The sequence below is a fragment of the Culicoides brevitarsis genome, chromosome 2 (genome assembly GCF_036172545.1).
Source record: "Culicoides brevitarsis isolate CSIRO-B50_1 chromosome 2, AGI_CSIRO_Cbre_v1, whole genome shotgun sequence".
Classification (NCBI taxonomy): Eukaryota; Metazoa; Arthropoda; class Insecta; order Diptera; family Ceratopogonidae; genus Culicoides; species Culicoides brevitarsis.
Window position 1 is genome coordinate 14,005,016 of NC_087086.1, and position 24,848 is coordinate 14,029,863.

Below are 24,848 nucleotides of genomic sequence, written 5' to 3' on the forward strand. Positions count from 1 at the left end.
AAAATAACATAAATCACGAATCATATGAGAGCCATGTAACGTGTACGTGACAACTGAAAGCGAGGATGAGAGCTGTGCAAGTGAAAATAAAAGGAAACATATCCAGTGCATGATAAGAAGAAAGATGGGCAAAAAGAAATTCTCTTCATTAAATAGTTGATTGTTTTGAAAAGTTTGTGTGGTTTAAGAGAAAAAAAAACAGGCAACTAATCATGGGAAGAAAGATGATGAAGAGATATGAAGTCTATGGCCGCTGGCAATCAATTGACCACTTTCATCTCGACTTTCATAAAACATTATGACGCCATAAATATTGTATTCATCAGAAATATCCTGTTTCGAGGAAAAAATATGTAATACAGCCTTAGGGCTTTTATACATTCTTTTTCTATATATTTAAATACCAACAGTACAAAATTTTTGAATATTTAAGAATTTCTTGGATATTTTGCCTTTTCGATATTTTTCATTCAAATTTATTAAAAATTTATATTTATTTATTTTTTTAATCTCCTTTAACAAAAAATAAATAAATAAATAATAATAAATAAATAAAATAGAATAATAAAAAAAAATCTTAAATAAAAGTTAAAAATCAATTAAATGTTTAAATAAAAGTTTTTAATTTTTTTAAATTAATTTTTAATTTGTTTTTATTATGTTAAAAAAACATGAACATTGTAAAGAAAAAAATTAATAAAATATAAATATTTAAAAGTATCTTAAATAAATTGTTAGAAATCAAAAAATAATTTTAAACTTTTTTATTTTAATTTTTTTTGTAATTTTTTTTTAAAATAATAAATTTTGTAAAAAAAAATTAATGATTTAAAAAAAACTTTAATGTGGCGGACAAAATTAATTTTTTTTATATTATATATAATATAGAAATAATTTATTGTTTGATTTTTAATAATTTATTGTTTTTTTCTTTTAATTAAAAAAAATTAATAAATATTTTAAAGAAATAAAAAAATAAATAAAACTAGAATTAAAAAAAATTAAAACTAAAATAAATTTCTAGGATAATTAATTAAAAGAAGAAAATTACAAAAAATTTCAATAAGCGAAGAAACTTACAAAAAAAAACCAATTTCCTTAAAAATAATAATAAACTTCTGCAGAATATTTTAAGAAAGGGAAAATATTATCAAAAAATCAACAAAAATTAAAAGTTTTTCTTTTTGAGGTAGTTATGAGTAAGTTTTTGAATAAGAAACAGGAGTTTTTTTTTAACACAAACAAAAATATTTTCAATATACTTTGTTTGTGTTTCCAAGAATTGTTAAAGACATCATTGTGCTTCAAAATTTGTTGACATTATTATTAAAACTTTTACTTGCAGCCCATTCATGAACTTTTTTTTTATAATTTTAGCATGAAAAGAATTTAACGGTCACAAAATTCAAATTTACATAAATTCTCTTTTATCAATTTCTAACGTCTCAACTTTCTCTTATCAGCTGTTCCTTCAGTTTCACATCAAAAACAACTCAGTCAAAGTCCATCAATTTCTTTTTATAATTTTTTTAATTAAAAAATATAAAAATGGCTGCTCCTTTCAAGTTTTTCTACGACTTGATGTCGCCTCCGACACGTGCCTTATACATTTTATTCAACCATTTGCGGGTGCCTTACGAACCTGTAAAAATCGCTTTACGTCGCAGTGAGCATCTTACCGATGAGTTCCAGAAAAACGTTCATCGTCTCTCTTTGATGCCAGTCATTCATCATAACGGTTTGCGACTCTCAGAAAGTGTCGCGATTTTACATTATTTAGCAAGAGAGAAAATTCTGCCAGCGGGAAATTCATTTTTTCCACTGAATGACGATAAAACTCTCGCACGAATTGACGAATATCTCGAATGGACTCATAATAATATGAGACTTGGCGCCGGAATGTTGTTCAGGTTAAAGTGGATAACTCCGTTCATTACGGGCGAAAAGCCAAGTCCCAAAGAAGTGAAGAGGTATGAAAAAATTTTCGAACAAAGTCTGAATACGCTGGAAAATGTGTGGTTGGAAGAGCAGAAATTCATTGCGGGAAATAAAATTACTTATGCTGATATTTTAGCGGCTTGTGATATTGAACAAACAAGTAAAAAAATAATTTAAAATTTACTCTTAATTTATGGTTAAAAAAAATTTTTTTACAGAAATTGCTGGATATCATCCCCTGAAAAACCGCCCAAAATTACATGATTGGCTAGAAACTGTTCGAAAAGAGACAAATCCAGTTTTTGATGAAGGACATAAATATATTTACAAGTATGCGGAACAATATAAAGGAGATGTTCCTGTTAAAAGCTCTCTATGAAACTCGAATAAAGAAATTTTTACTTAATTCATGTTTTATTTTTTATAAATTACCAATCGCTTCCATTTGATAAAATTGCCAAACTGCTAATTCAATATTTCTTTTCTTCTAATAGATGGCGCCTTTAAATCAAGAGGAGTATAAAAATGAGAAATACGTTATTTCAAGCAAAGTGCTGTTGGCTCAATTTATTTTTTTCTGTGTAGCGTACTCTTTTTCATACAATAATGCTTTGCAATGTAAAAGAAAATGAAGGCAAAAAATTTGCTTTGAGAAATTTTTGATAGAAAAAAAAATAATTTATATAAAATTTTTGAAGATCACTTAATTCACAGAATGACCATAAGAGGGCGTTTTCAGATCTTTTAACTTAATTAAAATGATTTTTGAGTGAAAAAACATGAAAAGTTGTAACAACAAGAAAAGATAAAATTTTATCAATTAAAGTTTAAAGTATTATTTTCAAAAAAAAAAAAAAAAAAAACAATAATCTACATTTAATTTTAAGATTTTTCTTTTATTTCTTCAATTTTTTATTTCTTTTATTTTATTTATTTCTATTTTTCAATTTTTACAAATTTATATTGAGTAAAGGCAACTATTGAGCAAAAAAATTTAGAGAAATTAAAAAGTAGAAAAAAATTTAATACCAAAATTTTAATAGATCATATAGTTCACGAAATAACCACATGAGGGCGTCTTGAGATCTTTAAAAAATTATAAAAAATCAAGTTTAATAATTTTTGAGTAAAATTCCAAAAGTTTTTAAAAATAATTTAAAATTTTTGATTGAACATCAACTAAAAACGTAAAAAAAGGTAAATTTGTACCAAATTTAGTTTCAATACAACGAACAATCAAAATTTGCCTCCAAGCTTCAAAAAAAAATGATCGAAAGCGCCGTTCGTGTTCTTCTCCTATTTTTTGCTGCAAATTCTCATTTTTCTTTTATTTCAATCTTCGTTGGATACTTTATCGCAATTTCAAATATAAATTTATAGAAAATGAGGTAAAAAACGCTCTATTAATATGCCTCGTGATAGTATTTCTGCCCTGATTATCATAATTACGGAGCTAATCGTTGGCTTGGCTCACGTCAAACGTATGCAGAGAAAATCATATCATGTCACTCAGGAAATTGAATCGCGTGCCAGAGACGACAACGACGACGACGTAATAAAAGGTTAAGTAAATGCGATGAGAGCTTCTGCTTCTTTTGAAAATGTCACTCAACTTTTTTTTTCGTTCTTAATCGAGAGTTTCGTCATTATTTTTTTTTTCATCGGTAAAAAAAATAATAATAAGAGCAAATCTTCTTGCTGATTTAACAAGTTCTCATCTACTGGTACGAACGCTAAACGTACACGAAACATTTTTTGGTCAATTTTTGCTCATTAAAATTGGCACAGAGCACGCAATTACCAAGAACTTTTTTTTTAGTACATGAGCATAAAATCCTGAAATTCATCCGAAAAATTAAATTCAATTTCGTATTACTATTAATAAAATAATTCAGTTGATTGACCTTTAGATTCACAAAATTCCCGTGAAAAAAAAATTCCATCAATTTCATTTCTCATAATGTTCTTGACATGGTCGATTGCGTGGTTGGTTGCGCCTCCTGCCCTCGAAGGGAAATTCGCACCTACTTAGTATCAACGAGGTAGCGAAATGCCAATCAATACACGAAAATCAATACCTTAGAGGTGTCACTTATTACAACAACAAATATTTCGGGGGAGCTTAACGAGGAGAGAATTTGCGGATCATGGTCGCCGGTGGCTCCATGATGAGAAGAATGCGCATTCAAAAGATTTCTCACGCCTTCAAAGATAACGAAAACAAAGAAATCACTTTTTTTTATTGTTTTGGCATTTCAGGCTGCAAAAAAGGGATCATATTTGCATGGTAAAATGTTGTTTTAATGACTTTACTTTTGGTGAACGAAAATTTAGTTGCTGCGATTTTTTTTGTGCCGCGTTGTTATTTTTGGCATATCTCTCATGAAATGCCATACAAAATACTTAACTATCGTTTAATGTGTTTGTTCTGACAAGATAAGACCCTTTTGTGTGTGCGATTTTGTTCGAGCTGTGTGTTTTTGGCAGATCTTTATTGCGAAAAAAAAATGATGCAAAAAGTACAGAAAAAAAAATGTTCAAAGCAAATTGTTTTTGAAAATAATGATGTTTTTAAATAATAATAAACTAATTTTGTGTTTCGTTAGAGTGAAACAAATTTTAAAAATTAATAAGAAATTAATTAAGGATAAATTTAATTTAAAAAAAAATTAAAAATATTAAGATAAATTTTTAATTATTTAGGTAAAAAGAAATTAATGATTACTTTCAAAATTAGCATATTTTTTTTAATAATTTTTAAATAAAATTTTTTACTTTAATAATTTTACAATTTAACTCTTTCTAAAAATTTAAAGTCATGAATTTTTGAATCAAACTTATTTTTTATTAATTTAATTTTAAAAATTATTTTTTTAACAGTATCGAGAAAACGTCGAAAAATTGTCAGAATCAAAGGCCTAAACGAGAGTAAACTTTCCATGGAATTCGAATTTTTTTTTTTTTAAAGGATTTTTTTTGTTTTTTGAAAATTTTTTTTTTTTAATTTTTTTTTTCAAAAATTTAAAAAAAAAAAAAATTTTTTTTTCAAAAAATTTTTTCTTCAAAATTTTAAAAATTTCTTTTTTCGCCTGTACATCGGAAACGCAAAATTTAGAAAAAGTCCAAAACAAAAGGCCCATTATTCAACAATTTTTAATTTTTTTGTTTTTAAAGTTTTTTCTGGGGCAAAACAAAATTAAAATATAAATTTTAAAATTAATTAATAATTTTTAGAAAAAGTCCAAAACAAAAGTTATTTTAACAAAACCTTCATTTTGAGACGGAGAACCGTGAAAATTTTTATGAGCCCTCATAATAAGAATTTTGACAATTTTAACTAATTTAAAAAATCTTTAAATGGCTCCTGTACATAAATAAAAATAAAAATTTTAGAAAAACTCCAAAATAAAATTTTAAATCAAAATTCTTTTGAATCAAACCGTGATAGCTTAATTTTGAAAAATCGGTATGTGAGCCCTCATAATAAAAGGATTTTTACTTAAATTTTTTTTCGCTAACATTTTTTTTAATCGAAAACGCAAAATTTAGAAAAAGTCCAAAACAAAAGTTGTTTCTAACATTTTTTGCTTAATTTTGAAAAATTATTGAGCCCTCAGGATTTTGACTTAAATTTTTTTTCGCTAACATCTTTTTTGTACATCGGAAACGCAAAATTTAGAAAAAGTCTTTTTTGTAATTTTTAGTACATTGTGTTTAATGTTTGTCCAGCATATGAAGAATTTTAATTTTTTTAAACAATGACTCGGTACACAAACGGGTTATGTAACAAAATATTTTCGAATTTGCTTTTAATTCAAGGTCTTTTTTAAATAATTTTTTGAATAATTTTTAATTAGTCTTTAATTAGATTCTTTAAATTTTAAATTTTAATTAATTTTCATTTATTTTAATTTCAACTTAACAGAATTTTGGACAGTTTTATTTAATTTAAAAAAAATATAAAAATTTTAAAAAATTATTGCAATTTTTAATCGGCGAATTTCTTTCAAATTTATATAATTTTAAAATTATTAATTTTTTTTTTCTAAAAATATTTATTTATTTTTAAGTTTTATAAATTCTTCACTTTTTGTTTGATTTTATTTTGTTTTGATTTAATTCTTTTAATTTTTTTTTGAATAATAACTCAATGGTAAAAAAATCGAGGTAAAAATAAAAATAAGAAAAAATATTGCAACTCATAATTTCCTAATAAAAGTTTCAAGAATCCATCCAAAAAAGTCTCCCACTCTACCCTGCACTTCTTCCACAATTAGGTACATGTTTCTCAAATTTGTTGCATGTTCTTTTCTTTTGTGTTCCATCAATATGTTGTAGTAGTTGGAGAGTTGTAGTGTATCATAAAGTAACTCTTGTTGCAAAGTACTTCTCCTTCATTAACATGTACTCATCCTACACAGGTCGGCATTTAAATGAATTATATTGGGCGTTGAAAAAACGTTTTTCGTTTCTAAAAATCAAACTTCTTCTTCGTTTCAACTTACATCAATCACTTGAACGCATACTTTTCGGAAATTGACCAATTACCGAAAAAAGCTGACGTTTTTTGCGCTGCTTGAGAAACTATATGCGAATATTTTTTGCCGTTGAAACAATTGAGGCAACATTGTTGCAGCGAAAAACAAAGAATTGCGCGAAAAAGTAAATATATCATTTAAATTATTTCTGGCAGATAACGATATACTTTTTCGTGTGATTGTAACACGCAACGATATGGATTTTTTGGAGAAAAAGTGTTAAAATAAAGCGCCTCTGTGAAGCAAAAATCAGTAATCGTGACTGCTTTTCTTTATAATGAAAGATAAATGAGCTGCAACTGTTACTTTTGCATCAAAATGATGAAAGAAAAAAAAACTAATTAAATTAACAAAATTCAATGAAAAGTTACAATATAATTAATAGACTTTACTTTACCTGAAATTCTAGGCAGTAGCCAGTTGTTATTTAATAAAAAAAAAAAGAAAAAAAAAACTTTTTTTTTATTCAGATAATAAATTGCAAAAGTACGATTCATTTCTTTTATTCTAACTTTTTTTCTCTGGTTCTGGAGAATCAAAGCCGCATTTGTCTTTGTCGTAAAGATTGGAGAAGCATTGCTTGCACTTTTGAATACAAAAGGTAGGACCAAAGCAAAAGAGAAACCGCCCGTCCGAAATTTCATGCTGCCTTTTGTTTGTTCTAAAAAACGATTAAAATGAGAAACAAAACGTGTTAAGTCATCGATGAGCACCTAAATTAGATGTTCATCAGAGACATCGTGGCATCATCTTGCCTATAAGTTTTTTTTATAAAAATTTTTATTTTATAATTTTTTTTAGAATAAAAAAAAATTATACGCCATTTAATTTAAAATGAACTCTAAAGAAAGAGTGATGACCAGAAATTTAAGAAGAAGTGCGTTATTGCACCAAAATTATCATAATTTCATGTTACACAAAAAAATTATTAAAACACAATGGAAATAACAAATTCTTCCGCAAATTTCTACAAAACATTCCCACTACATTCCTCGTAAATTCGTCCTTTTGTTTGGAATGGAATTCCTGAGAAAAACAAGGCAACTTTCTTTAAATGTCCGATCTCTTTCTCGCCCGTTCGTGCGTTTGTGGATGGCGACGACGCCCGACACACCAACATGTGTTTGATTTTGATGGACTACTTTGAATATTTTTACGAATGTGTTCCTCTGCACTCTTCGAGTGTATTGAGGGAAAAAGACAGTCAGACCAGCCAACCACAAACGTTAAAATAATGAGCATCTCCTACAAAATTAATATTTACGTGAAATAAGAAAATAACTTCCATTCCACATGTTGCTGCTGCATGTTTTGTACGGGGACTGTGAGGAATTTGTGTTTCGCAAATTTTTCATTCTTAAAAAAAATTGAAGGATGGTTGAAGGAAATTGCAAAACAACTGTACAAAATTCTACTGTAACTTTAAGTTTGCGACTTTAATGACTTTTGAGAGACTTTGTAGCCTTTTTGATGAAAATCGCCATCTATGCTAACGTTCGAGGCGTCAACAAAGCGAATTAGTTGTGCAAACGGGTCATTTCATTAGAGAAGAATCTGGTCATCGGGCAAGAAAAGAATGCAGCATTGTGAGAGGCTGTTAAAATCGGCATTTTTAAGCAGAGGACCCGCGCTTTAGCTAGAGATTTGCAGTTCGACCTCTGATCCGACATAAGTAAAATGTCTGTTTGAATATCTTCAGTTTTCAACGAGTTCTTTCAGAAATATCATTGTTATAACGTGCTTCTTTGCTTAGTCCAATTACTCAACTGATTTTTATTTTAATATTAATTGACTAAAATCATTTTCAAAGCATACTTCAATTAAATACGGGAATAGTAAAATTTTAAGGTTCAACGTGAGTGACAATTATATAGTCCGATGGAGCAGCAACTTTTTCATTTTATTTTTGCAAATTCTAAGTGATTAACAGGTTTTGTTTTCTTTGCAATATGAACTTCTTCACGCTGTATCTAAAGTCCTTTAGCCTTCAGATTTATCTTAAGAAGGCAACAGATTTGTTCATAAGTTTTTCAATATTTAGAACTTTTGTTATGAAACTTTTTAAATCAATTTTTGATGATTTTTGAATTTCCTGTTGGATAAAAAAATGATAAATCGATTAAAAATATCAATGAGAAAAAATTGTCAGATACATATTTACTTACCATTTTCAACACTTCCCATCATACCTTGCGAAACGCCAATTTTTCACAGTCCGTAGGTGAGCAAGTGGAAAAAATAATATAATAACAATAATAATGAGAGTCCCTTTGCATGTGATGCGATGTGTATGTAACAAGTGCATTTTCCATTGCTTCGCCTTCACCATCTGTTCATACATATGCACTTCATCATCATCATCATTAATTTTGTTTCTTTATTTGTTATTCTCATCATAAATGCAATTACAATTTTTCGTATTAGTGTTGCTATAATTATAAAATTATTATGATTATTTGCGACTACCGTAGCGTAGATCTCTTGATAATGATTAAAATTCTTGCGTTTTTTAATTGAATTAATTTAGATTTTTTTCTTCTTTCACGCTGAAATTTTTAATCCTGTAATAATGATGCCCTTAATTGATTTAAATAACTACCTTTCACATTAATTTTTTCGGATTCTAACAATAAAATAGTTAGCACATCCATAGAGAAGAGTGTTACACAGGACAAACCTCTGGTTGCATGTTATTGCCACATTTTACCCATATCATGTGAGCTGTCCAAAAAGTGTAAATTGAATTTTATTATATTTTCATAAAATAACACTAAACACATATAAAATTGGTTCCGTGTCCGCCTCTTTTAGATGTGTTTAAAAGCTCACCGAAGAAGACCGATGCTTGTCAATAAATAAATCTTTTTTGAGGGAAAAACATGTAAAAGATACCGAAATATCCTTCCGTGTTTGATGATGGGATTAACGGCAACTATAAAACGTAAAGCAACTGTCTAATAAACTTTTTTTTTCTCGTCTCCTAATTGATTTCTATAATTAATAGGTTAGAAGCGCAATCAGGTTCCCGTTCTTTTTTCTGCTGCTGCATGTTGTTGTTTCGTGACATGAACAGTCAAAATTTTTCTTATCACGCTAACACCATCTGTGATGATCAACAAGGATGGGTCACTTTTTCTTTCGTGCCTTGATCAATTTCACTTGCGGCGATATGTTTCACTGGGCAAATTCGCCTTTGCTAATGGTTTTTTGGTTCATTACACATGTCGTTCCTGCAAAACAAAATAAAAAAAAAATGAATAATATTCAAGAACGGAACAAATTATAAAATTTAGTATTTAACGTTACATTGTTTTAAAAACGGAGATAAATACCGGCAGTCACGCGACGTCGTTGTTGTTGTTTATTATCATCAGTAGAAGCAGAGGCAGTGAGAGAGAGAGTTATTTATGAGGACCAAAAGTTGTCATGAGCCGATATCGGTAGCTGTGTAAAGTTATATCTTCGTGTGCATCCATGGTAAACGTAATTGATACAAACAGGTAATAATTAATATTTTGCCAGAAAGGTGTTGTGCCTGTCAGATTAAATTATGGGTCCAATCAAATATATCTAAGGTATTTTTTATTTTATCTTTTTTTAATATTCTTTTTTTTTGCTTGCTCTCTTCGTTCATTTTGTTACAAGATTCGCACAGTTGGTTGAAATTCCAAGTGTTTACTTCCAGTTTTTTTTTAAAGATTTAATTTTTTTTACGAGTTTCGTTTGAATTTAATTTTTTACTGAAATTTTCAATATTATTGAATTACTTTTTTGTTTTAAACTTAAAATATAAAAAAAAAAAATTTTTTAAAAAAATAAATAAAAAATTTAAATTAATTTTGTAAATAATAATATGGTTCTTGAGTTTTTCCTCGATTATTATTTTTTTAAATAAATATATTTTTTTTACATCAAAAATTAGAAAAAAAAAATTAATTAAATAAATAATAATTATAAGAAATAAATCAAATTGAAAATTCAAGAGTTTAGATAATTAATTAATTTTAAATTTAATTTCAAAGTTTCTTATTTTTTTTAATTTTCTAAAAAAATATTAAATTTTTTCAAAAAATTTTAATTTAATTTTTAATATTAATTTTTAAAATAAATTTTAATATTAAATTTTAAAAAAAATTTAAATTTTTTGAAAAAATTTTAAAACTAAAGAAGAGTAAAAAATGTTAAATTTAATTCTACAGGTTCATAGGATTAAAAAAACACATAAATCTTGTAAAAATCAAACTTTAAATAAAAAATGCACCCTTATTTCGTGTGACTGATTATCCGTTTCAAAAATATTCCTCCCATCGAACTACTTTTGGATGTCACGTGTGTGTCTCTTCATGTGTGGGGTAAAAACTCAGTAAAAAATCAATCTGCCAAGTAACACAATAGCACCCAAAATTGGTAGGCGTGATTTTTGAGCGCCTTTAAATGATATTTTCGGAAATAAATAAAAAAAAAGTGTCACATTTAATTAATCTCAAACAAATAACTATAAAAAAGTAGCAATAATGGCAATAATAATCATAATCGTAACCATTTTTTACACCATTTTAACATAAATTAAAAAGAAAATCCCATCGTTTGGACATGTGTGTGACAAAAAAGGAATAACATCGATTAAAATTTGTTTTACTTCCAACATTAATGATCAATTTATTTAAATAATTGGATTACTTAATGACCACTTAGGTGCGTGGCATGGCGTGGTGCAACACGTTTATGTATATAGTACACACTTTTTAACAAAATATTTTGTCTTTTATCAATGAAGACGGAGATTAATAAATAAGAAGGTATAAAAGATGTCGTAAAATGAAGAACGTAACCGCATTTCAGGTTTGTTTTTTTTTAATATTTTTCTTTAAATATATTTTTTTTATTTAAAAAATTTTAATTTTTTTAGAAAATTTCCTTACTTCTGGATTTGACTCAGGTAAGTAAAAGTTTCTTTAAAATTAAAATTTATTTCAATTAATTCAAACCAAGCAAAAAATTTTACCAATTAATTCAAACCAAGCAAAAATTCTATCATTTAATCCAAACCAAGCAAAAAATTAAATTAATCCAAACCAAGCAAAAAATTAAACAACTCACCTTAAAGTTCCAAAACTCAACACTGATGTAACTGACAGACTTCAAGACGACATCATCAGAAACATTTCAACTCAAAATGTGATAAAAAGCTTGTTTTCAGAACGAAAACTGGCCTGAAGAATAAAATTACAATAAATAAGAATAACATTAAAGAGATTAGAAGTAAATTATGATGTCATTGAAGATGTCACCTTTTAATGGGCAGTTCCTTGCAAGAGTCTCTCTTTCTCTCTTATTCTCTGGAATTCATCATCATCATGATCGCATATCAGTTCTGTTCGGATCTGATCGACAAGAAAGGCATTCATCTATAATTAAAAAGAAAAGAACAAAATACTGCAACTCATCCTTCTCCTCATCCACATGCGTGATTTAGTCGAGTCAGAGATTCTCTTGGTGTTAATGTACTTCAAAAGGGCCGCAATTTGCTTGAAAAATATCGATGTTAATATCATAATGAATAGACAAACATACCGTTTAAAATGATTGGTCAAAAAAAATCATCTAGATCAATATCGTATTATTTTTTTTTTTTATTATTAATATCGACAGCGCACCAAACCTATCATTTGTTCGAGCAACGGAGTTAACTGTTTTAATGGATGATTTTTGTAAAATAATATACAAAAAAAATGTAATTACAGCTCATGAAGTGAGTCCTATACAGCGCAAGGAACGTTGAACAAAATTCCCTGGAAGCTGTGCTTGATTAATATTAATAATATTCTCGTTATGTCTCGCGATCAAAGATAAGGTTCCATTTCATGTCCCAATATATTTATAAAATAATAAAAGTAACGAAAAACAGATACTATTACACGCTTTCATTTGTTCAATGTGTCAAATTTTAATGATCGAACAAGAAATTATTATTGTGTGTCTTCTTGTGTGTGAGGTCTGGCACAGCAAATGCGCCGTGCTACATCAGCAATAAGAGATAAGTATAAAAAAATATCAATTTCAGTAAAAAAAAAAATATAAATATTCGTTGGTGTGGTGGTGTTGTTTTTGTATTGTTATTTATATTTAAATATTATTGCTACTACCGGTACACATTTTTTTCTTCTTCGTCTCTTTCCTGAAAAATAAACTGAATGGCGAATGTCTTGTAGTGCATACTTATTAGAATATATTTATTTAGCTGTCTAAGGTACGCGTATTTCTTTCAATATGCATCGCCAACATCAAGAAATAGAAGAAGAAACAGTAGGAGTTGAGAATCGTTATGTAATTTGAGTTAAATAATGAGTTGCGTAGCAAAGGAGTTGCAGAGAGAAATGATGACACACACCTCGATTTTGTCGCCGGAGACACATGATGTAAAATTATTTTCATTCATAAAACAAGCGAGAAACATTTCCGAATAACGATCTTTGCCATGCTCCATTGTTTTACATCGAAACTGATGGAATTCTGAAGCACGGTGCGGTGCCCGTTCGATGAAATAAGGTTTGACGTGAAATTCAAAATATTGACTTAATGTCAGAATATCATTACAATCCCATTTTATCGTGTACTTGATGAATTTTATTATTATTAAATTATGAAGACGTTTAGGAGATGATGAGTGTTTAAAAAAAAAAAAGAGGTAAAATTGTGCTGTATCATTGATATAAAAGTTTGTAAACGTTTAGTTGACTTGAGAAGTATGAAATGAGAAATATATTGATTACTGTTGAAACAAAAAACTCAGACTTGTAAGAAGTGATATCTTGGCAGATAAATGTTTAACATTTTTTGCATTCCAATGTTTTATGAATTTTTATATATTTTAATGCAAATCAGGATAAAATTCATAGATTTTTCATTTTTTTCAAATTTAAGGCTTTTCTATAAAAAAAAACTGTAGTTTAAGTTTAAGACTCATAAGTTATATAAGCGATGGTTTTAGTCACAAATTCTAATAAAAATTTAAGCTCATTAGAATCTTAAACGAAAAAAGTAAGTTTGATTTTTTAGAGGATGGCACTAGAATTTAGATTCTATAATTTTTATATTGAAAAATTAATAAGAGACTAGCGCCTTCAATATACTTTACAAAAGGTCCACAAAAGTTGATTACAGCTCTATCCAGTAAACCTTTGGTCGATTTATTGATTTTTTGGTTATATTAAAACTTCTTAAAGGTAGATATCAAGATCAATTAGGTATTTCCTTGCTCGATTCGACAAATTATATAATTCTTCATAGCTTCCTTCGAAGAATGTCTTTGGGCAAAACATTTCGGGTCAGAAGTTACTTTCCATTTGAAGAGACAGTAGTTACATTTACCTCGATTGGTTCTTATTCGGTTTAATTTCGTCCATGATTTTTTGTCTAAATCGTATCCTGGAACTTTTACAGTTGGATCATTTATTAGAAAACTGTTTACAACACTTTCGTTGTTCCAAGCTAATTTCAATACTTTTCTGCAAAATATGCATAATTAATTGAACTAATTTTAAGTTTTCACTCAACTTTATCGATAAAAACTTTCGTTTCAGATTTGAAAAAAAAATTGGTATAGTTCATTCTGAAAGGTTCTTTCCTAAAAGAGATCAATATTAATAAGATTAAAACATTTATAAAGATTTTTAATCAAATGGATATAATTATGTTATAAAAACTGAAAATAAAATTTTAAAGTTTAGGTTTATTTAAAAAAAAATCTAGTAAAAAAATTTAAAAAACTAATTTTTTTAAATACCTAAATTCTAAAATTTAACCCTGATATAATATGAACATCTCGTAACCCTAATTTAAGATCTTTCAAAAATTCTACTCACCTGGCTACCCGACGACATAATTAATATAAATTTTTAATCAACCTTGAATAATCAATCAGGTAGTCGAACAATGTTTGACACTCTAACAGATTGCAAAACCCTACATTGTTGCAGAAAATTGATTATCTTTTTCTCACATTTATTAAACCCAACCAGATATTCATATTGATGATCTCTTGAAGCTCGCCAAACATCAAAAAGATTTATAATTGAAAATTAAGCACAAAAACAATTAACTCAAAATATAACAAGAGTTGTGCAAAAATGCGTAACAGTTCATTACATTTTTGCTTTATTCAGATCGGAACATCGCATGGCTTTAACTACTATGATAAATTGATGATTTTTTGTTATATTAATGTTTTTTTAATGATGACACTTCTCTCTCGGATAATAGTTAACAATCATATACACGCCATTTTGTGCTACCACGGTCCACCATAATCACAAGTATTTATAACAATAATGAGCGAATATGACAAACTTCTTCCTGTTTTATTACATATTTTATTTTTTTTTTATTTCGTTTCAGTTAAAGTCATGACCAGCATAAGTTTTTTTTTTTTTTTTTGATATAATGTTCCATGAGACAACTATAAAATGGGAGAATTTGCTGAAGGCAGTTCCAGACTTATCCTTAGGCTGAAAAAGACTAAAGGGCCCCAAACATTCTTAAGAACTAATTTCTACCCAGTGGGACGAAATAACCTTTTTTAAGGCCCTGGGGTCTTGAAAATAAGGCCCTCAAACTTTTACATGGAGAAATTCCGAAATTTTTATTTTTTTGAAAAAAATTTTTTTCATTTTTTTTATTTTTTCAAAAAAATAAAAATTTCGGAATTTCTCCATTTAAAAGTTAGAGGGCCTTATTTTCAAGACCCCAGAGCCTTAAAAAAAGGTTATTTTGTCCCATTGGGTACAAAAAGGACTCTTTAACCTCAAAATCTATTCTAATTAATTCAAACCAAGCAAAATAATAAAGAAATCATGATTTTAGGAAAACTTAGTTCCGTCACTGACTTAAGGTAGTATAGATGCTAAACAAATAATAATGTGACATCATACATTACTTATTACTATATGCAAAGAGATTCATATATAAAATAAAATATAATCTCAAAAAATGCATAACAATCATATTATCCATGCAGTAGAGTAGCAGTTAACTTGTTGTTATTTATGATTATAATAAAGTATATAAAATTGTTGTTGGTAAGTATAAGTAAACATACTCACAAAATAAAAAAAAGAAACAACAACGACAAATAACAATAGTGAACCTGGCGCTGACATTTAACACTTTTTTGTCTGCACACAATATTTTGTAATAATTCTCCCTTTTTTGTTTTGTCTTTTTTTATTATTTATTTATTTATGAAAGAAAGAAGAGAAAAAAAATACTATTTTTAGAGCTTTCATTCATAGATATATAATGTGTATTTTTATGCGCAAGTTATGAATTTGAATGAAACATGCTTTTCATCACATGTTTGTTTGTTTGTTTCATTCAAATCGTCAACATTTTATTCATACCCAGACATTTCATTCAACATTTATATATAATACACAAAAAAGTTCCATTGTTACTCCACATGTGATCTTTTATTGATTAAACTTTTATTCTGTATACAATTTTATAGTAAACTTTTTTTTTTGTTATTATATTATTATTATTTCATATTATTTATAAATACAAGGGGCATCTTCATTTCGCTTTCATTAATTGTTGGGACTTTCTATTGTGTTTTTTGTTTTGGTCAACGGCCTTGACCTTTAAAGCTCTGTTTTTTTTTATTGTTGGCTATTAGGACACTCGATTTAGAGTAGAGTATGAACAAATCAGTTCGACTCGCACGTTAATTCGATGATTTTTTTTATTATCGTTTAAATGCTCTTTTAACCCACCTTCGGTCTTTGGTTTCGGTCGGTCTCATTATTATTAATAACATTTCGAGCAATGACTTTTAAAGGTGTTAAAGTTGAAATATTACTAAATCATGTTATTAATACATTTATACATTGCTCGAGTGTTAAAGTATAGCTATAGGTAACCACGATATTTTTTTTTACCGCGTTTTGAAGGATTTTAAGAAAAAATGTGAAAAATTGCCTTTTTTGTGTCTGTCATTAATATTTTTGATGAGAATCTGAAAAATTAAGAAAAAATAGTAAATTATTAATTAATTAAGATATTATTAAAATATTTTTTTAAAAAATAAAAATTTATAAAACTATTAGATTAAAAAAATTGCTTTAAAATTTAAAAAATAAATAATTCATCTGTGATTCAAAATTTTCTAATAATTCGGCAGGAAAAAGACGTGAAGCTTCATTCGAAAAAAAATAATTAAAAAAAAAATAATTAAAAAAAATATTTAATAAATTAATGTTAAAATAAATAATTTAATTTTTGTTTATAACAAAATCAAAATCAAAAAATAAAAATATTTAATAAATTTGTATATTTCAAAAAGATTAAAAAATTTTAATTTTTGTAAATAAATTAAATAAAAATTAAAATCAAAAAGTTTCAAAAAATAAAATTAAATAAAATTAAAATAAAATTAAATAAAAAAAATAATCAAATTCAAAAAAAAATAAAATTTCAAAATATTAATATAAAATTATTAAAATAAAATAACTAAATAAAATAAAAGAAAATAAATAAAATAAAATAAAATAAAATAAAATAAAATAAAATAAAATAAAATAAAATAAAATAAAATAAAATAAAATAAAATAAAATAAAATAAAATAAAATAAAATAAAATAAAATAAAATAAAATAAAATAAAAATAAAATAAAATAAAATAAAATAAAATAAAATAAAAATAAATAAAATAAAATAAAATAAAATAAAATAAAATAAAATAAAATATAAAATAAAATAAAATCAATAAAATTAAAATAAAATAAAATAAAATTAAAATAAATAAATAAAACAAAAAAAATTAAATAAAAAAATAAAATAAAATTAAAAAATAAAATAAAATAAAATTAAAATTAAAATAAAATAATAAAAAAAAATTTTCAATCAGTTTCAACAAGATAAAAAATTTAAATAGATTTGTAAAAAATATAGAAATTTACGAAAAAAACCTATTTTTTATTAATTAAATATATTATTTTTATTAATTTCTTCTAAATACGCTCAAGTCACCTTTCTAAAAATTTATCATTAAATTTAGATTTTTCCAATTCTACTTTATTTTAATATGCTTGTTATTATTTTTTTATGCGCGCGGACTGTTTTACAAGTAAAAAGTGTCGGTTAAATTCTAACCTCCTATCTCTCTTTCTCTCTATCGCATCAAAAATACAAAAAATAAAAAAAAAATTCAAGCACATCGATATTGATTAAATAATATAATTATCATGCTTGTGTCTGATTATTTAGAATGACGTTGCATAGTTTGTATCGTTTTTGTGTTATTAAAGTTATTTACTTTTTTAATCTGAAGCGTTCTTCAAGAAATGTGTTTATTAGTAATTTTTTTTTTCGTTCTTGAAGATTGTAATCTAAAAAGTTAAGGATAAAAATTAAAAAAAAAGAAAAAACCGAATAATTGAGCAGCTCCCACTTTTGCTCTGTGCGTTGACTCTTAAAACGTTATAAATTGAGGCAATATTTCACCATCACCTCAAAAAAGCAGTTTTCGAGAGAGAGAAAGAGCAAACCACAATCGGCGTATTTTTAATCAATGTTATAACATATCAATCTATGCGAGGCAACGTTATTTACGGCACAATTTTTACACTTCATAATTCATTTAAAGCCATTTTTAACGCTGTAATTTGTGTTTTTATTATTGTAGCATGCGGATAGGATGTCAGAAAATGACGAACGAGGCCGCTTCTGTCGACGAGGTGAGTTTTTCTAAGTTTATAGACAATCTAAGGTGCTTTTTTTTAGTACGAACGTGTTAAAATTATTAAAGATATCTGTGTGCGCGGTAATTGAACACATACCCGCTAAAATAATTAATGACTCTTTTTTCACATTCATCACGAGAAACATTCCATTTTTGTTCCTCGCGCATGAACTTTCGTTTCAGCGATTGGATTGGCGAGTGATTAAGTTGTTCAGGAATTTACAAAGCTCCGTAAGTAGTCAGTTAATTATATTTGCACTAAATGACTGTAAAGGTTAATTAGAATGACAGCTACTGCCGCTTATTGCAAAGTTGTAATTTTCCACATCCTCGTTGGAATTCTCCTTTTCTCTCGCGAGCACTTGTGTCAACAAATAAAGTTTAAAAGAAAAAAAAATGTGACAAAAAATGCATTAACATCTCTGTTTGAATCTCTTTATGAGCGGTCAAGCCATAAACTTCCACTTTTTATTACTTTGTCACTCTCTCGCGCAGGTTTATCATCGCACGGTTTTGATATCCGACAACGAAGAAGTCATAGTTCGAATTTTTTTGTCCGTATAATATATTGAATGAAAGTGTAAGCAAAACCAATTTAAAATATAAAATAACATACAAATCTTTATTTTTTTTCGATTTTTTTTTTAAATAAATGAGAAAAAATAATCAAACAGATACCAATAAATTTTATGTTAATTAACGCATCGTAAAAATACTTTACACACCTATAAAAGGTGATTTATTTCCTAAAATTTATTATTGATTTTTGTTTTCTTCTTAGGTACATGCTCGAGCATGTGATGAGAAGCTAGTTTTTTTTTGTTGGATGGTGTCATCTCTTCGTGTGTCAAAGGTAACGGAAGAGATTTAACATATGAATAAATATAAAGATGTTTAAGTATTTCTGACCGAAGTCGAAGTTTAAATTTAAAATAGGCTGGAAATTTGATGCCCCGAAAATTTGGTAAAGTTGTGAGAAGGTGATAGTGATCAAGGATGGGAATTAATTAAAATATCAAGCTCAGTTTTCACTGAACTGAAAAAAAAATTTAAAAGTTTAATGTTTCATTTAACATTTTGTGGTAAGTTAATCAACAAATGCAAAATAAAATAATAAGTTGGAACAGTAAATGAGAACAGTAAAGAGCAATACAATACAAATCAAACTAAACGGGAATTTGAAAAAGTTTAGATGCTTTTTTTGCGAAACAATGAAGCATTTTCAGTACACAAAATTTCAAAGAGGAGTTTTTCATACAAATTTAGCTTAAAACGAAAAATTTTAGAAGCTTTCGGTAAATTTTGAATACTTGATTGAACTTTTTTGGGCTGCAGGGATGCAAAACTTATGACTTATGTACTTTAACCTTAGTTTTAGTCAAAAGAGTTTTTTGACTTTTGATTAAGGTCTAAGTTTAAGACAAAGTTTAATTACGTCGAAAGTTAAACGTTTTTTGAAATTTTATACAAATTTTTATAAAAAAAAATATTTTTTTTTTGATTTTGGTCAATTAATTTGACTTAAGTCAAAAATTTTGTGATTTTATTTTTTGTGATTTTATTTTTATTTTTTATAAATTTTTTTTTTAAATTTTATTTGACCAAGTTTTTACAAAACTCTTGAACAAGTTAAGATAAAAAATTTCACAAAAGCAAATTTTAAATGTCATAAAAAATTTCCTAAAAGAAACAAAAATGCGAAAAAAAATTACCGAAAATCCCCAACACACATCACCCGATATCAGCATTTCATCGAAAAAAAAAATGGCATGAGATTTTTTGATGGTTTTGTGTTATTTAGGGCTAAAATAGTCCAAAAAACCTTAATTTAAAATTCTAGAACGAACCAAAGTGTTTCTATGCATTTTCAGTGAGATCGGGTATGTCAAAGAGGTACTTTTATATACTCAAATGCACTAAAAATTTTTCAATTCGTTTGAAAATTTTAAAACTTTTTCATAAATGTAATAATTAAAGAATAATAATTCTAATCATCACTTAAAAAGTAGATAATATCTTGAACATACTAAATTTCTTACCTTAAACAGCTGAGCATCCTATCTTTTGCTCAAAGTTTTACTTTCTCTAATGATAATTTCTGAATCTTGCTAATTTCTTTTGGCGACATTGTTTTTCATTTTAACTTGAATATTCGTTCTTGATATTTTCTAACAAATTCAGTTTTTATCTTTTGTTCTTACCAATTCATTTTTTATAATTCGAAATCCATCAAAACTCCAAAAAAATAATTCATAAAGTAACAATTTCACTTGAAAATCTTGGTCGAATCAAAATTCCAATCAAACACTCGACACAAAATGAGAAGGCGTAAAGTGCCCAAATGTAACAAACTTTCAACGCGATGACCCAGCAAAACATCTTTCGAACATCATTTTAATTAGTTGTCGAGTAGTCTAAATTGTACTAAACGGCTGCTATAAAAACATCGTTAACATTCAACTGCCTTTCGTTGAAGTGTAATCGAGCGAGAAGTGAAAAAAAAGTCCACCTACATCTGAACAAACTATTTGAATATGATAATTTTGCGGCTGAATTTCTATCATACCGAGCCGTGTGTTTGCACAAGAATATTTGCATTAAATTACTCATTTCGCTCTTTGCGATCGACACCGTGCTGCTTTAATGATGTACTTTTTAATTAGTTCGCCATTTTTGCAATCAACCCAAAATGCATTCAATCGCAAGTAAAGGTTGAATAGTTTGGGAATTAATATTTAATCGTGGTTATGCGCAGCTAGAATTTTCATTTCGTTAAGCAAATGTTAGTTAATAGCTGCTAGTTGTGTTTTCTTTCCTCATCGCGCTGCAGCAGCCATGCCAATGTTTGGATGAATTCATAAATTATTCGGGAGTTGCTCAAAAATTCATGTTTTCATCATAAAATAATTTCACGGATAACGTGCGGAACGGAAGAAAAGGGAAGGAGGTCGCACACGTGAACTCTTGTCACATCACTGCCTTTTGTTCCCGAACATATTTCACCTTCATCTTCGTCTTTCGTAACCACTCTACGTTACACTCGAGAAAATGTTGCTCGCGGCACTTTTTTAATAGACGATGATAAGGCAGCAGAAGCCGGTATCGTAGCAGCGAGAGAATGAGTGATAAGTAAGTACAATTTCACACATGCTCCCGACAACGACGAAGACTATCAGTATTGTGCGAAAAAAAAGATACACTTTATTTATTCACATTGCCGTGAGCGATGTGTGCTTACTCAGTTCCTTATTATCATCATGTTGCCAAGATGCGGGCGAAAAGAGGTCAGAAAAGGTGTGTCTTCATCACACCTCACGTGAAACTTTATTGGTTCGCGCTCCATTGTTTTAGAGTGCATTTTTATTAGTGCCTACATATCATTAGTAGTATATGAATCGTGAGAGAGAATCACAAATAAAAACCGGCCGATCAAAATTATATGCTTAGTGATTTGTATGCTGGATGTAAAGCTGAACCTCTAACAAGCTTGCTGTGTATTTATTTTATACGATTTATTTAGCAAGAGGTTGGTATTTCATTCATGAAAAAAAAACGTAACTGTAAAACCTTTTGTTTATTTTTTTATTGCTTTTTAAATGATACTCTTTTTTTATTCGATTGGTTGTCCATTCATAAAAAAAAATATTGAAAATATTTTCGATAATTGTCCGGCATTAGCATCGAAATGTTTTTTCGATATGCTGTGAGGAGTTGGTGTCTCGCGCGATAAGTTTTTTACAAAGAAGTTTGGCGACTAGAGTTTTATGAACTGGACTGCTGAATGTCACAAGGAGACCTTAGCTGGTTGTAAGGATGGCTTATTCAATATTCTTAACACATTTAACATATTAACACAATTTTTGAATTTTCAGGCATTGATGTCCTATAATATCATCATCTGAGAAACTTTTTCAGGGAGAGTAAAATACTTCAGAGAAAACCCAACCATTATCGAAGCTTCAAACACAACCAAATTTGAAAACTGCGAACTACATCAAAAAAAAATAATAACCAAGATCTCAGATTTAAAATATCCAACCAGTACAAACCAATATGCCCAAAACTTACGGAAGAAACCAAGCCAACATGGAATATTATCAATCAATTTCAAATATTGCAAGAAGCCATAACCAGTTAACTTTTATAAAAGTTAATTTTACGAAATTTTTTTAACTAGCCACTATTGATAAAAGAATTTGTTAATGTACTGGTTCCGCAAATTCTCATCTCAGACAATCACAAACCATTGATGGGAAGAAGGATGATAGAATTATTGAACAAGTACTCCATTGTGCATTGGACCATTGCTGCCTTCCACAGCCAGGTGAATCTGGCGGTGAGATATGTGAAAACTGTGAGCGCTGCGATAAATTCAAATTTAAACCGAAATCAAAAATCTAATGATGCAAAATGTTTGTCTCGCGCAAAAACTTTTGTTCAAATTGAAGTGACACAGTCTAAAAGTGATCATAGGTCGTCGGAAATTCGAGACTTTTTGGGAAAAACTGAAGACGAATATCGAGTTAGCTCAACAAAAATTTCGCGCAAAACACGACAAACAAACTAATGTCCTTAAGTTCGATATTGGGGAGAGAGTTTGGCGGCGGAATCGGCAACAATCTAATGCGGTTTCTCATTTTTCACAAAAATTGGCAAGACAAGAGGAATCTGGAATTCAAGTATAACTTTCTTCGATAAAACATTAGATAATTTTTCATCATCTTTACCTAATGACCAAATATGTATCTACTTACCAAAAATTATCTACTGGAATAAAGGATAATGAAAAGTACGTCTTTTCAGTAACTTATAAATATGAGACGAATGTACTTTGAAAGTAACGTCATGAATCATTAAAAATTTGTGCTAAGATACTTTTATTTTCAAATTTTATTAAATTTAAACTATTTCATATTTTTTAATATTAATTTTGTGGTTCATACGTTATTTAAAAAAAAATACAAAGTTTGTACAGCAAAATTAATTTTTATTGCTCGCACTGTATCTCGCAATATTTTTTTTACCTTGCGAAACACAAACTTTTCACATTATATTAAATGTTCGGGTTATCAAACATGACAAAAATGACCTCAGCGTTATAAAAATAAATTGATGATCTGCTTCCTTGCCTTGTTGTTGTTACTGGCTGTTGTTTTTATGTATCCCAACAAGATATTATCTCGATCTATCTCCATTACCGTCTCACACCAACGACTAAAGTTCGCAGACACATCTGCAGGATTTCAACTGAAAGATAAGAAAAAAAGAGAAATGACATTGTATGACTAAACATTTATCACAAAAATATGTAAAAATTAATAATTTTCAATAATAATTTCGTTTTTTCGACCAAAAGTACTTGAGAATTTCTAGCAAAACTATCGAAGTGACTTCCAGCTGACAGAACGAGGTTTGAAGCAAATCCACCATAAATTACTTAAATGGACTTTTATGTTGAAATTTACGACACATTTTTGTGTTATGGATCAACTGAGACCACCTTGAGAGGTCGCTCACGTATATCGTCACACAAATCTTCGTGCAGAGTCCATTTATTACCCAAAAAAAAAAAATAAATAAATAACAAGAAAAAAGAAATTAAAAGTCAAGGCAAAAATTTTATTGATTGATGTCTTGCCAAAGTGTGATGTTGCATGTGTTGAACATCTCTCACACGACACAGAAACAACTCTACACAGCAAAAAGACACACAAAATAAGGTTGTAAAACTAAATGAGATGCACCACAGGCATCGCACAGGGAACATATGTATTTTGGCACTTTTTATTACTTACACTCTGTTATGGCAGATTTGAGGAGAGGATATACATTGTAAAAGTCATTTGTCTTACAAAATGTACCTACGTTTGTACTGTAAATAGCAAGCAGAACGAAAAAACGAAGAAATAAAGATGAAAGTTTTTGGCGTAAGTCATGCTGAGTTTGTCCTCAAGGCAAGTTGAAACAGTTTTTGCTCTTCTTCTTCGCATTCTTGTTATCCTTAAATAAGTCCTAATTGGTTCTGTCTTCTAGAACATGTCAGAAACGAGGCAATATTACGCATTATCAACGCTCTGTTTTTAAAAAAGCTCATAAATTTTATAAAAATTGATATTTTGTCTGTCCTTTGCAAAAAAAAAATAAATAAAAAATTTTTTTTTCGAAAAATCGAAATATTTAAATTCAATTTTCAATAAAAATTTGTTTTAAAAATAAATTTAAAAAATTAAAAAAAAAATTAAATATTAAATTTAATTTTTAAATAAAAATAATTTATTTAAAAAAATTAAAATAAATTTTAAAAATATTTAGAAAACAAGTCCTTTAAATTTAAAAAAAAATATTTATTTTGTAAAATAATTTTTAAAAAAATGTGCTTTACATTTTTTTTTTACCGAAATTGCAACTTTTAACGTATATTTTTTGAGTTCTTCGAGTTTGACCTACACACACATCAATAACGACAAAGAAGACAGTAAAAATGAGGCTGCGGTCGAAAAAATCCACTTTGAACTGAAAAATTTCTTTCTTTCTGCATATATTAATATTAAAACTAAAAATAAATAAAAAAACGATGATGTTTGTATTGTGGTATTCACACTTCAAAAATATTATTACGACATGTCTGTGTCGCT

The 24,848-nt window shown here is 27.6% G+C and overlaps 2 protein-coding genes across 2 annotated transcripts in view; both read left to right on the plus strand.

Annotated features, from left to right (window-relative positions):
* The window catches only part of LOC134832929 (pseudouridylate synthase RPUSD2-like), a 228,279-nt gene that overhangs the window by 16,117 nt on the left and 187,314 nt on the right, over positions 1 to 24,848 (plus strand). The window lies entirely within an intron of this gene.
* LOC134831217 (glutathione S-transferase theta-1-like) lies at positions 1,481 to 2,348 on the plus strand. The gene is made up of 2 exons (XM_063844891.1): positions 1,481 to 2,098; positions 2,157 to 2,348. Exons 1-2 carry the CDS (start codon positions 1,549 to 1,551, stop codon positions 2,315 to 2,317), a joined length of 711 nt encoding a protein of 236 aa, XP_063700961.1. The 5' UTR covers positions 1,481 to 1,548; the 3' UTR covers positions 2,318 to 2,348.

What these genes read in the sequence shown, in the direction of transcription:
- LOC134831217 (XM_063844891.1), top strand. Translation starts at nt 1,549, where the DNA reads ATGGCTGCTCCTTTCAAGTTTTTCTACGACTTGATGTCGCCTCCGACA. An exon ending in TTGTGATATTGAACAAACAA is followed by an intron (nt 2,099 to 2,156) that starts GTAAAAAAATAA and finishes ATTTTTTTACAG; the next exon opens with AAATTGCTGGATATCATCCC.